This window comes from Sprattus sprattus (assembly GCF_963457725.1).
Source record: "Sprattus sprattus genome assembly, chromosome: 2".
Classification (NCBI taxonomy): domain Eukaryota; kingdom Metazoa; phylum Chordata; class Actinopteri; order Clupeiformes; family Clupeidae; genus Sprattus; species Sprattus sprattus.
Window position 1 is genome coordinate 44,105,938 of NC_137921.1, and position 14,523 is coordinate 44,120,460.

Here is a 14,523-nt window from a genome sequence, read left to right on the forward strand (position 1 = left end):
AACTACCCGCTGGTTTTAAACATGACTCCACGCATCATACTGATGTCCAACTCTTCTCTTACTTTATTATCTGGAACACCGTGAAAACTAGACAGAAACAAACAAACAATCAACAAACCAAGTTTACATATAACATCGCAAACAAATATACATTCCGTTTAAAACATGCAGATACGTAAGTATTACGTAAGTATTACCGTGTTCGCCTGGAAACCAGCAGTAGATTTAGCTTAACTAAAGGCCGATTTATGGTCAGAGACGTAAGCGCAAGCGCAAGAGACCCTTGCGCGCCCCTTGCGCGCCTTTTCACATGTTGCGTGCGTCAGCCGATTTTTCTAGACTTGCGCCATTTTTTACTTAAGCTTTTACGCGAGCCTCGCAGCCTGCAAGGCTGTGATTGGTCTGCTGGTCTGGTGACTTCTTCCTGTCTGGAGTCTCACATTTCCTGTTTTCATACCGCCATTTTTAAAAGCCAGAAGCCAAGGAAGATTTTCATACCGCAAGAACATTTTGGCAAGATGAATAGACAGCAAGAGCTCTTGAGCGAGGCAGTGCGACAATACGAGCACTTGTATAATCCATCCTTAGCGGGCTACAAGGACACACAGATGTCGTTGAATTCGTGGCATGAGATAGCCTCCAACATGGGTATGCCGGTCGAAGTGTGTGTGAGCAAATGGAAGAGCATACGGGACAAATATGTCCGTGAGAAGAAGGTGAAGCAGAGCAGAAGTGGCGATGCTGGGGGAAAAAGGGTTTCTCCCTGGTTTAGATCCCTGTCGTGGTTGGGCGTCCACATAAACCACTGTGCGACCTTCTCAAACTACGACAAGGTAAATAAGTTCTTGTTGTTTTAACAGCCGTGCTAGTATGCTAGCAGTGTAATCAGGGTGGGATAGTTCAGTTGGAGTATGCCTTCAACATATTGCAAACGGGATAAATGGTGGTTAAGAGGTGTATAATTGTAGATGTAATGCAGACAAAAGAACAGATAAAGAACGGTGGGCGAGTATTGCCTACACACGTTGTAGCCATTTTGTTAAAAGTGTGTGAACAGTAATGTGAACGTGTTGCGTGTGTGCGTGTTCTCTCAGTCTTTCAAGTCGCATTTGCCCTCGCACTTCCAAGTCATATAGGTGAGGTCACATGTCGAAAAGGGTCACCAGACTAATGCACAAATTCCTGAACCCACCAGCAAATGCATATTAACTTTGCACAACAACAAATTAAAACACAAATTGTAAATGACAATGATACATCAATATGTGCAATTGAAATGTCCATCAACCTCGGCCATATCTTGACAGCTGATACATCAGGGTCAGCTACATTCCCACCAAATTACCTTGATAAGAGTCTGCACACATCATTTAATCATTTCCAGGTCTCCTGATAGAGAACTTACAGTACATGAAATCTGAGCAATTATTATTCACTAAAACCACAATTCATGATAATTTCCCATACTCTCATTAAAAAGGGGATACATCGCAGTTCATCAATAATCAATGATTGAGGGCTTAGAGAGGCGTTCACCCCTTTTTCCTAACATTCGGTTTCCAATCTGTATTCTAGTGTTGCGCACCAGTCCATCATCATTAGGGCTGCAACGGATCATCATTGATCCGTGATTCGTTCGGATCATCTATTTCGGTTCGGCACACGCATGATCCGCGGATTGATTTATGAAAAAAAAAATTGTGCGCATGTTCAGTCCACACACAGCCGTAACCATTCCTGCTAGTTCCAGGGACAGAGCTACTTAACACGCTCTGGGTAAAAGTCTGCAACAGTTCCCTTTTCAATAAGCAAACAGTCCTATGGCTCGTTGCGATTTATTGTCCTCAGCGTACAACATGTAGAACAGTGGGCATGGAAAATAAAAGTAGGCTAGACTTCGGTGACTACTGTAACGATAACTGCTGCCTCTAGTGCTACGTCTGTTTCCATATACTCGCGCTGCCACACAAACCTGTCGCCTAGGTTACCACACAGACGTAACACGTAGCTGACATAGCGATTGCTAACATAAAGAAAAACCTGCAACACAGCGTGGTCATGGCGAGCGGAGGAACAGAATAACTTGAACGCCCCAAATTTAAATCCCCTGTTTGGGAGCATTTTGGCTTCCCTGTCAAATTGAATGCAGAAGGAAAGAGGTTGGTGGATAAAACAGTGACGGTGTGTAGGCACTGTGGCACAAGAAAGCCATACAACAGTGGAAACACATCGAGCATGGCCACGCATTTACAGCGACATCACCCCGGTGTTTCACTGACAGGAGTGAAACTGAAAGCGGCTCAACAACCGCTCATAAACAAAAAGACAAAACATGTTTATTTGTCTTGTCTATTTTTTTTTGCTGATCCGAAAAATGATCCGATCCGTGACTCTGATCCGAGGAACGATACGAACCGTGAGTTTTTTGATCCGTTGCACCCCTAATCATCATCCTTGCAGACTTCCAGAAGTCTTGCCAGCTTCCATTCATTGCGAGGGCCTTCATCCTTTACAATCACAATGTCACCTGGTTCTACATTCCGTCAGGCAGTAGGCCATCTCAGCGATATTGGCAAGATGTTGTTTCTTCCATCCTTATTGGCCCTGGCCCTTTATCCTCTTTTGCCAGCCATTGTATCCAGGGAATCTTGTTCACAGTCATGTTCCCCTTTGAGAACCGTGATAGTTGATTTTGAAAATCTACTTGTGCTGTGGCTTCAGTTGTCAACATCTGGACTACCTTGACCTCAGGATCTCCCACCAACTGCTCTATTGTTCCCTGGGCCGGAAATACTTCTCTTTCCCCGGCAGATATACGCTGGCATCGTCGGGTGACATCCTTGGAGTTAACACACTGCAACGCACTCCCTACGACGCTCCAGCCAAGGTCAGTCTTGATGGCATAAGGCTCGTAGTCACCACCAGCAATAACTCGTCTAGGTACCAGTGCTCTAGAGCAATCATATCCAATTAAAAGTCCCACACCACAATCCATCATCTTGGGCATTTCATTAGCTACGGCTGCAAGATTTTTTTGCTGTATCACAGGTGGGAATGCGTGCGCGTTCTAGAGGAATGAAGTCCCTTGAATAAGAAGGAGGCAAGCAAATGAAGTCCTTGGAGGAAAGTCCTCTGACCTTGAGTCCACTCACTCTTTGGCTTGTCACAACTGCATCTTTTCCCATCATGGTGGAAAGCCTTAACTTTACAGGCTCCATTTTTGCATGCAGCTTCTCACACATTTCCTGGTTAACAAACGTCTGACTGCTCTGTGTATCTAATAAGGCATACACCAAGATTTCAGCCTCTGTATTAGGGGAAGAGAGCCAAACTGGGACGATCATGGATGTGCTACCATGTTCTCCTCCGGTCACACAGCATGATAAAGAAGATGTTCTCTCTTCAACTTGCAAGAGTTGTTGCGAAGGTGACTTGTCTACTACAGGGCGATCTTCATGCATCGAAGTTGTGTGGCGTCTCTTGCATAATGCACATGTGGCTCGATTCCTGCAGTCTTTGGAAAAATGACCCTTTAATAATAATAACACATAATTTATTTTCTAGCTCAAACCTTTTCCTTTCATTTACAGGTTGTCCCTCAAGTTTTTGACACTTATGTATAGAGTGGCTTCCTCCACAGCAAAAGCATTTGACTGGGCTGGTATCATACCCCTGTGTGGTCTTGGGTTCACTGGAATCTTCCACCTCCAAGTCGTCAGCATAACTAGATGGTTCCATGGCACGGGTTGTATCTGAAGCCTTAACACTGGTAGCAAATGTGTTTGCCCTTTCATCAGATGTCTTCAGTGCATAGAGGGATGAAACTGGGTTACATGCTATACGTGCTTCCTTTGAGATAAAGGTTGCAAAATTGCCAAAGCCTGGATAGTCTTTGGCCTGGTCTAACTGTTCAGACACATAACGGTTCCATCTGCTCGTCACCCAGTCGGGAAGTTTGGCCAGCATCTTTTGGTTCTCCTCACAGTCATTCAATACTTGAAGGCCTTTAACCCTTTAACATGAGGCATAGCATCGCTACATGACTGCAATAAGTCACTTAATTCTCTTAACTTCAAATACTCTCTTGCACCAATTTTTGGCCATCTGTTAAGTTTTCCTCTAAAGGCACGTTGCACCACAAAGGAGTGACCGTATCTTGCATTCAACTTTCCCCATTCATCCCGATAGGCCTGTTCATCCTTTCTGTAAAAGCTGCCTTCCAAAGCAGACTTTGCATCACCACCTACATACTTTTGCAAGTAGAAAAGTCTATCGGCCGAATTCAAGCACCGTCTCTCTATGAGGGCCTAGAGGGTTGTGCTCCATTCGATGAACTTGAGTGGGTCCCCGAAGAATACGGAGGGATCTGGAACAGGCAGTCTTGTTAAGGCCATTGACTCTTGTAGGGCTTGTGCAAGGGGTGTCACATTTATTGTGCCTTGCCCCTTTAGACATGACGTTTTATCTACAGGTTGACTAGGATCAATTATGTCGCTGCATGCCTGACTACACTGCACACATTTTTCTTTCAATTCCTCCTCTGTGTACACTTTTAGCTGTGCTTCCATCACCTCAATGTCTCTACGATCTTCCAGCTTCCTCAGAAGCTGCCGTTGTGCCTCTATTTCAGCTTCAGCTTTCTTTGCTGCCAATAGTGCAGCAATTTCAGCTCTTTTAACTGATATACTTGCCGACTCTGAAGGGGCGCTTGAGTAAAGACTAACACCAGTGACCCTGGAAACTGTAGATCCATAAATAGACTTAGCATATTTATTGTCCAGCAGCATGAGTAATCTGGCCTTCTCTGCCTCTGGATCAAAGTCTTGCTCATCCTCAACTGAGCGAACCTTCATCAGTTTGAGTAGCTCTGCAGTCACAGCTATACATGTGTCCACCTTCCTCCTTATTTCTTGGTTTGGTGGGGCTTGGGATCGCATGTTATCATATATCTCTTTCAGTACAGATTCTAGATTCTCAACAGAATCCATCATATCAAACAGCTCAGTCTCTGAGCATTTATGCTTTAACCTTGAACGTACATCTCGGACATGAGTCTTCCATTTCTCATAGGCATATAATGGACTATCATTCTGCCCAACTAATTCATCACCCTTAGATGATGCTTCAAATTCCACTGACATTTTGCAATTAGGATGTTTAGAATTAAGAATGACTGGCTTTTAAACAATTCCAATGACAGCTGACCATTCAGAAAAGGCAGCACTCTTAAAACAAAGAATATGCTTAGATTAAACAATATACAGTCAAAGGCCTCTTAAAGGAAAATAAATGCACATTAATGTTACCACCTCTTTAAGATATGAGCATTTATAACATAGCATCCCAGCATAGAATGTATATAATTGTTTTCACAGTTCTGAACGCCTTTAGGAATGAAACGTTGAAGTGTCTTATTATTCATCAAAGTAGCATGTTACCATACAGTCTGACCTGGAATACACATGGCAACTCCACCTGTAGATAGCTGCAGCAGGCTCGAACTGCAGGCTGAATTTGTGACGATGGACCACGGATGCTGAACGTAGTATCCAGTGATGATGGATGCAGACGATGAAGATTGTCCCCACGGGAAACGTAGCGGAGCAGCACGCCAAACATGCAATAATCCACAACAAATGAAAGGGCGCGAGACGAAGTCCGATGGCCTGGTTCCTGGAATTCAGCCAGGCCGAGCACGAAGATCCAGGAGGAGCGATGCAGAGAGGCACGTTAAGTCCAGCCGTCCTCACACAGCAATGCGTTCCTCCTTCAGGCACGTTTTCACTGTAACTACCTGCTGGTTTTAAAGGCACCCAGTGCAACTTTATATAAACATTCAATGAAAAATAAACATTCAATTTCTAGTCTTTTTTACACGTAGTAAGTTTCAATAACTCCATACCATTACATATCGACATTCAAGGAGCAAAGATGAGACGTCGTTGTGTGGTGAGAACTGATAGAAAATCGTAAACAACAACAATCGCCGGTGGGGAGAGGCCATTTTTCCATTGACTGGAATCCTGCTTTATTTATTGTAGGTCACAAAAAATAAAGAAAATGGCGGCGATTGTTGTTGTTATCGATGTATTTATACTGCTACTTGCAATCTGTCTTCACACCTATGGTGACTATTTTTTTTTTACGTTACTTCTTAAATGTGTTTTACGGACTTCGGAAGTTCAACGTAAGAACATATCTCTACGTTATTAATGAACACCTGAAAATTGGTTCTTACACAGCCGAAGTGTTCTCAGCTGTGCCGATTGGGGTAGAGAATTCTGGGATTCTTACATTTGGATTTGCATACATACACGCAACACGACCAGCCAGGGCACGCAACTGTATTGACGTGTGCAGTCAGCCCTAGCCCTTAACACGGATGAGGCACAGCTTGCTGCTGCCTCTGTCAATCTCTTCCGTCAGTCTGATTTAGTTTTAGGTGTTATTAAATGTCAATTACTCTAGCCTACATTTTATTTGGAAAACCACTGACTGGTTACAGTGATAAGGTAAGATGTGGCGTTGACCTTGCCAAATGTTAGCTAGATATTCACAGATGAGGTAACGTTCCCTACAGCAAGCCTAGCTAACGGTATGTCTTAAATTGAGACCGTTATGATCTGGTAAAATAAGCAAGCTGTTGTCAACATCGAGATTATCTATTTTAACATGTTAGCCGTAGTCACTTGCTTACAATCGATGAGCAAGCTATCCATGGTGGTAGTTGTAAATACTAATACTGTAACTTGTGTCAAATAAGTTAACCAGCTAGTTTGTTATGCTAAAATCACTGTGTTACACCAACACTTACATTATAAACAATGTTAATATGCTATCTAGATTGTTAATATGTTATCTAAAGGTGTTGAATTGGCCAAGTAAAGCTTGCGTTTCACAACACTTACATTATGTAAGGGATAACGGCCGACGAGCTGTGCAGTTCTACGAAGTTAATGGACGCTGCGGGGCAAAGAACACCACGACGCGGAGCGGAGTGGTGTTGGTCCGCGAAGTCCATTAACTTCGTAGAACTGCACAGCTCGGAGGCCGTTATCCCGCTTATCTCCCGTTTACAACATCCAAAAATGTTTTTATTATTATTATTATTATTTAGAATTTCCTTTATCTTTAGGAAATTGAATATGCATAATAACCTGTTGAATTCTTGATTTGAAGCCTAGTGCTCCCGTTAGAGAAAGTAGTGCCTGGAACCGGCTGTTTTTCAAAAAAAAAAAAACGTTACGTTGGTTGTCAATGGTAACCATTCAAGAGCATTGATATGGAACGGCGATTTAACTTTTCTACTGGGACTACGTCCAAGGTGTGCGGTTCCACGAACTTAATGTACACCCCATTAGCCAATCAGAAAACAGTATTTCGTTCCAGAGGGAGATAAAAACAATGTTAATATGTTATCTAGATAGATGATTCTGGAATAAAACATGGATAAATGGATACAAAATAAATGAAGGGACATTTATAATAGACAAAAAATTGCGATTAAATATTGTAATAGTTTGACAGCACTACTTTCAAGTATATTTATCTAATACGCTTTGAGTGTACTTACCAATAGGCTTTGTAGTTATACGTATAACCATCTGATCTGATAACCATCTGATCTGATCTGATACTATTCATCTTGCAAACTATACCTACCTTGGACTGTTACAATAGCCAGTATCATTTTATTCCATGTGTCCATCCAGGCAAATTGGTGGATCCAAATGTTATTAAAAAACAAGCATATATGATGTAATTTCTTTGTAATCAACCAAAATAATGTTAAGTGTATGGGTATTTTTCCCAGTAGGCGACTGACCGATACGTGCGATCCATCGAGTGGGCAATGCGGTGTGTACTGAGTGGGCAGCGCGCTGTGTACTTAGTGGGCCGTGCGCCGTGTATTGAGTGGGCCGGTCTGACAGTAACTCCCGGGCCACTTTTTCCCCCCAGTCCGCCCCTGCTGACACCCTCACTCCAGTGGTGGTCCGTCAGGGCCTTCAAGGCCTTCTCTGCTGGCCTAAACATCATCAGAAAATAAATGTAATAAATACATTTAATTTTAATATTTTCTTTTCATAAATATGTATTCAATTATTCCTCATAGTCCATTATCTTCATTTCATAGCTTCCAGCGTTGTTAATTTATGTTAGAGCTTTCATCCAATCATATTTCAGCTATCATGTGTTGCCACGCTCCGAGAAACCTTCCCCGAGAACAGAATTCTTCCCTGAGGCCTTCAGAATTCACATTGAAGGCCCGTGTACATCTGATTGGTTTTCACAACTGGCTGTTTCAGTTCATTTAAGTTGAATGAACTGAAACAGACAGTTGTGACAACCAATCAGATTTCGAGTTGGCGACACTGGGCCTTCTAGAAGGCCCGGAATATTTCTTTCCTCGCGTTGAACGTGACACGTAAACGTCCTTTGATTGGATACTGAGGCAGACCGGTGCAGTGCTTCAGTGCTCAGTTTAGCTGGCTAATGCGAAAACGGAAAACGACGTACATCGGTTTCAATGCCTATTATGCTAGTTGTTTCAATTGGTAAGACTAAATATAATTACATTAACCAACTCAAATAAACTAGTTTACACCAACTTGATAATTCCAGTTTTTGATACAATTACAACGCCATTTTCAAGACGGAACTTTCAAGAAAAACTGGGTATCGTGAGGATGGGAAGTTTAATGAAACTGCTTTGCAGGTGGGACAATGCGATGTTTAGTGGACAAACTTGTTTAAGCTCTCATAGGCTACTTTCGGTAGACTTAATAAAACTTTGTAGACTAATCCCTGAAAATCGCCTTTTATTTTTAAGTTGTGACAGTAATATCCAAGCGATCATATAACTGAGAGTTTACTACTCTCAATGTATTGTTAATACGGGTGTATTGATTTTAAATGCTCCAGAAATATTAATAAAGTCTGTTGTACTCGACTATGTTAAGGTCATGCAATGCTCACTTATACTGCCTTTCTGTATAAATATAATGGTTCGAGAGCCATGGCGTCATAATGATAGTATTAGGAGGTGGATTCACTCAGTTTAACATCGTGTAGGACATCGCTGAAGGCCCAGTCGTGAAATGCACGGACCGCCACTGCCTCACTCTATACTGTCAACAGAAGGAAAACAACGTGACACACTTCCTATTCCCCTTAAAAGCCACCAGCATCTCTCACATGAATCAAGCCACCTCACCAGCATTGTGCACACAATAGAGACAACATAACCAGGAGTGTGTGTGTTAGTGTGTCTGTGTGTGCACCATGCAAAAAGCCTTGATGCATTTTTCCCCATTCTGAAGCATAACACTGAGCGAAAGGTCAATTTAAAGTCATTCCGTTTTATTCGTTCGAGCTGAACAACACTGTTCTCTCCCGCTCTCTCTTCCTTTCTCTCTCACTCCCTTTTTCAATCAGGCAGTTGTGTCCCTTTTATCATGTGCGTAGGGAAATGACAGGCCCTATCTGTCCTTCCTGGTCCAGCAGTCTCCAGTCTGAGCGCGGAGCACACATTATTAACCGGCATTATTTTCCACACCTCGTCTCCGCTCACCCCTGACTCTGCCACTCTCTCTCTCTCTCCCTCTCTTTCTCTACCTCCCTCTCTCACTGCTCCTCTCTACCACCAAACCCAAGCCTCATCTCTATGGTAACAACCAGTTAGTGAGTAACGCTTCATTTCCATTCTGGTTTTGCCATTTGATGAAAGCAACTTTACCTTTTTCATTTAAAGTAGTGGGGGAATAACAGGTGCTTAATGTTGCTTGCATCATAGGAAAAGATTGAGTTTGGGAAATATGTGTTGAAATCTTAAGGCGTATACCTCAAGCCACTTGCATCTGTATTTCTCTGCTTGACAATGATGTGTTTACATCCAACCCCCCCCCCCACACACACACACACACACACACACACACACACACACACAAACGCACACATTCATAGCCGGACTCTTTCTATTCTTCACTTTATTGCACCCCACAAGAACCTCCCTGCATTGGATAAGCTTTTAATTAGGCCTCGCCCGGAGCAGGAGCAGGGAACAGGGGTCTTGCCCTGGCCCTGGTGTCGAAGAGGAGGGGAATGAGCAAGAGGACTGGGGGGATGTGCAGAGGGAAGGATAGATAGATGGATGGATGGATGGAGGAAGGGGAGGTTTGTTTTATGACGGGCTGTCAGAGTGATGGATGCCGCGGATGACGGCTCCCCCGGTCCGCCAGTGCGCCTCCCGCCTCTATCTTCGTGGAGCGGTGGCCTCAGCGCTGTTATTGCGCTCGGCTGAGAATCGATCCAAGAGAGAGAGAGGGAGAGAAAGTGAGTAAGAGACAGAGAGAGAGAGATATCACATAACTTCAGGCGGGGGGGGGACTAAAACATCACAGGTGTTCTGCGTTTCCTTGTGTTTCTTTTCATCGAAGGGAATGGGAATCCTATTTTCTCTCCCATCTCAAGCCTTGCCATCTTGACAATGTGGGATGTTTACAACTGGAACGACCTCATCGCTGTTTTTCTGCTGACCTGCAGGGAGGGGCCATTACAAAACATAAACGCACGCCGAGAGCCTTCTGTGAACCACACACTGGGACCAGCCAGCATTGCACATGACGGTCCAATTTTGTAAGAAAACATTTAGTTTTGAGATCTCTTCCTCCACACAGAACCACACCAAGGGGCCCAATCGTAGAGTCCATTCAATGGGCAATTTAGGTTCCATTAGTGAAGGGGAAAAAACAGGGAGAGATAGATAGAGGGGGCAGGGGAGATATTTAGACTATATTTACGAGGGACATTTTTCGTAATTGCCTTTTTTCGGTGGAGGCGGGGAGGCATGGGGCTGGACAGGTATTGGGAGAGCAGGTGATTTATGTGGACGCCAAGGCCCCCTGTGAGCCCCTTGAGACCTCTGAACCTCCCTCTGCAGAGGAGCCTCTGAGATCAGAGGGAGAGAAGGAGGAGGGAGGGAAGATGGAGAACGAGAAAGAAAGAGAGAGAAATAAGAGTTTGGGTAGGGGAGTGGGGTGAAGAGAAGAGGGAGTGAGAGAGAGAGAGAGACGGAGAGGGAGAGGGATATAGTGAGAAGGTAAGGGAGAGGGGACTGGTGTGAACAGAAACCATGCCCTGAGGTCCACCCTCTGTGGTAGGACACTACCAGAGTGACCTGCGTTTGGTCACCCAGTGACCCCTGTTCTGAGGCACTCACAGACCTGTCTCTACCCCTGCCCTCAGGCCTTTCAAATTCAGACTTTTTTCTCTCTTTTTCCTACAAGGAGCCAATTGGATCCTAAATTAATTCTGGGGAACTCTTTGGCAAAAAGAGATTTAAGGGGCCCCATATGAGCCCCTAGCCCCTCTAACACAATTACTGTAATACACACAACATCCCCACACTGCCTCTCTTTGTTTGCCCCTCTCTCTCTCACACACACACACACACACAACATCCCAACCCTGCCTCTCTTCGCCTGTCTCTCTCTCTCGCACATACACAAACACACACACACACACACATCCCCACTCTGCCTCTCTCTCTCTCTCTCACACACAACATCCCCATCCTGCCTCTCTTAGTGTGCCCCTCTCTCTCACACACACAACATCCCCACCCTGCCTCTCTTCGCCTGTCTCTCTCTCTCTCTTTCTCACACACACACACACACACACACACACACACACACACACACACACACACACACACACACACACACACACACACACACATCCCCACCCTGCCTCTCTCTCTCATACACTCACACACACACACAACATCCCCACCCTGCCTCTCTCTCTCTTTCTCACACACACAACATCCCCAAACTGCCTCTCTTCGCCTGTCTCCCTCTCTCTCTCACATCCTCAACATCCCCGCCCTGCCTCTCTTCGCCTGTCTCTCTCTCTCTCTCTCTCTCTATCTCACATCCCCAACATCCAGACCCTGCCTCTCTCTTTCTCTCTCTCTCTCTCTTTTTCCCTCTCTCTCTCTCACGCATCCTCAACATCCCCACCTTGCCTCTCTTCGCCTGTCTCTCTCTCTCTCTCTCTCTCTCTCTCTCTCTCTCTCTCTCTCTATCTCACATCCACAACATCCAGACCCTGCCTCTCTCTCTCTCTCTCTCTGTCTCTCTCTCTCTCTCTGTCTCTCTCTCTCTCTCTCTCTCTCTCATTCTCTCTCTCTCTCTCTCACATCCTCAACATCCCCACCCTGCCTCTATCTGTCTGGCCCTCTCTCTCACACACACAGAACATCCCCACCCAGCCCCTCTTCGTCTGTCTCTCTCTCTCTCTCTCACACACACACACACACACACACAAACACACACACACATAGGCCCCGTTTAAACACACACACACACACCATTTCCTGGAGAGAAAAACAGTGGGTCCCAAAGGGCAGGTTGAGATGAAGTCACAGGCGGGGTTGCTGGGGGACGGAGCAGGCTGCTGCATAGGTGATGTCCTGGGGAGAGAGCCCATACTGCTGCTGTCCTGTCTGGCCACTGGGAGGAAACTGGGATTCAACATGAGGGGTGCCAATGTCTCACTCTCTCTCTCTCATTCTTGTTGCTCCGGGTGGAGCGGGTCAGAGGGGCTGCTGATTTGGTTTGGTAAAGGGGAACAGTCATGCGAGAGAGCAGAGGACATGAAAGGACAAACACACACTCAAACATATGCCCTGACACTTACACATTAGAACACTCAGCTCAGCACACACACACACACAAGCATGAGCCTGCTCGGTTGGCCCTGTGTGCTTGGTGGCATGTCCTTGGCCAGCGGCCTGCCATACTCCTGCGGGACAGTGAAGTGGCAGAGTGGCGTGTGTAAATAATATGTGCGGAGAGGCACCAGAGGGAGAGCTGGAGACTGCTCACTACCTCGAGACAGATGGCCGCTCACGCCCATCCACAAGAAATTGAAGTGATAAGCGCCAGCATTGTATGTATGCCCACCACCCACTCTCACTCCTAGAACCAGCCTCACAAAACCTACAGTGGCTTAGCCGATTGGTCTGGCTGGCATCTTAATTAATTTTTTGTATCTACGGTCCTTTGGGTAAAATCTCTCAGGCGTCAGCCATTTAATGTGACGTATCAGTGTAATGTTTGACCTTTTGTTTGGTATTACGTATGTATGCCTAATAGAGTACAACGAATAGGAAATACATCTGCGTCTACGTCTGCGTCTCTGAATCACAGCCATTTCAGTGACTGTAAGAGGCTAGAGCAACAGTGGCATCTAGTGACGATTCAGGGGTAGTGCAGAAATGGTTTGTGCCTCATCTTGCCAGCAGGGTGCAGTGAGATACCACATACGCCCTCTCAGCTGTAGCATTAGCAGGTCTCAACGAGAGCAGGGGGGGAGGGGAGTAGAGGAGGTGGGGAGAGATAAAGGAATTGACATTTCAGCAGATATTTATTTAACAATGAATCTCTATTTTGTTTATTCAGGGGGGACCCAGAGATTGGTGGTTTGTTATTTGGCAGCAGATTTAATGTATATACCTGCAGCAGCGTGTCTGTGTGTGTGTGTGTGTGTGTGTGTGTGTGTGTGTGTGTGTGTGTGTGTGTGTGTTTGCCTGTGTGTGTTTCTATGTAGGCTATATGCATGTGTATTTATGCAATGGATGTATTAATGTATGTACAGTATATACTATGTGTGTAAATGCTGCTTACCTTAACCCTCACCAACAGTGATTGACATCAAGCTGGACAAACCACAGGAGCCACCATCCACTGAGGGCGGCTGTTCCTGTTAATATCAAACTCCTTATTGGGCAGCTTCATTTACACCACATGCTTGTTGTGTTGCTTCCTATTGGTTAGCCTCCAGTTGAGTTTTCAAATTGGATATTTGGCTTTCACATCTGACTATTGGTCATTGGTTGGAACTAGTCTTGCATCAATTTCAGTTGTAAAATAGTGTACTTTATTAATGAAATTGCCAAAAACGTCTTAAAAATTCAAAAAGAAGGTGAAAACGAATGAAAAAAAGAGTTAAGAAACTCCAAACCTGTATACATTTTTGAAGAACTAGAATGGTAGTTCCTTTTTTCTTTTGATTTTGTATTTTTGTATACTTAAGGAAAAGCACTAAGTCAAACAAGTACTCAACTTGCTATAGAATGAGCTGTATGGAAACAAGCAGTCCAGTAGAGGGCCAAGCAGACTATACTGACTGATTATCTAAAGCATGCATGTGAGCAGTTATTTTCATTTAATATTCCTCTTTTTTAATGTAGGTGGTGTCTGCTGATGTACACTGTTCGACTTTGCAAAGGCTTACTTACACCTGTGATTTTAAACACTATGTTGAAATATCCATTTGATTTTATGTGTTAAGTTTTATGTTTGATGTATTGGTCTGTGACATCTTGCTTTGAAACCAGTTTTTAGCAAGAAGAAGAAGAAACCATTTTTTTCCATTGCCAGCAACATACTGTATGTGCATCTGTAAATGTACGCTACCTATGTAGGCAACTTTACAGTACAACTTGTAGAACTATGTTGT

The 14,523-nt window shown here is 44.5% G+C and overlaps 1 protein-coding gene across 1 annotated transcript in view; it reads left to right on the forward strand.

Annotated features, from left to right (window-relative positions):
• Positions 1–13,771, forward strand: part of rab6ba (RAB6B, member RAS oncogene family a) — a gene marked incomplete at both ends in the record, with an annotated part of 90,283 nt that extends 76,512 nt beyond the window's left edge. The window contains one exon of the mRNA XM_080832279.1: positions 13,707–13,771. Coding sequence (XP_080688405.1) covers positions 13,707–13,771 — 65 coding nt within the window. The remainder of the gene's footprint in view (positions 1–13,706) is intronic.
• Between the last annotated feature and the right edge of the window lie 752 nt (positions 13,772–14,523).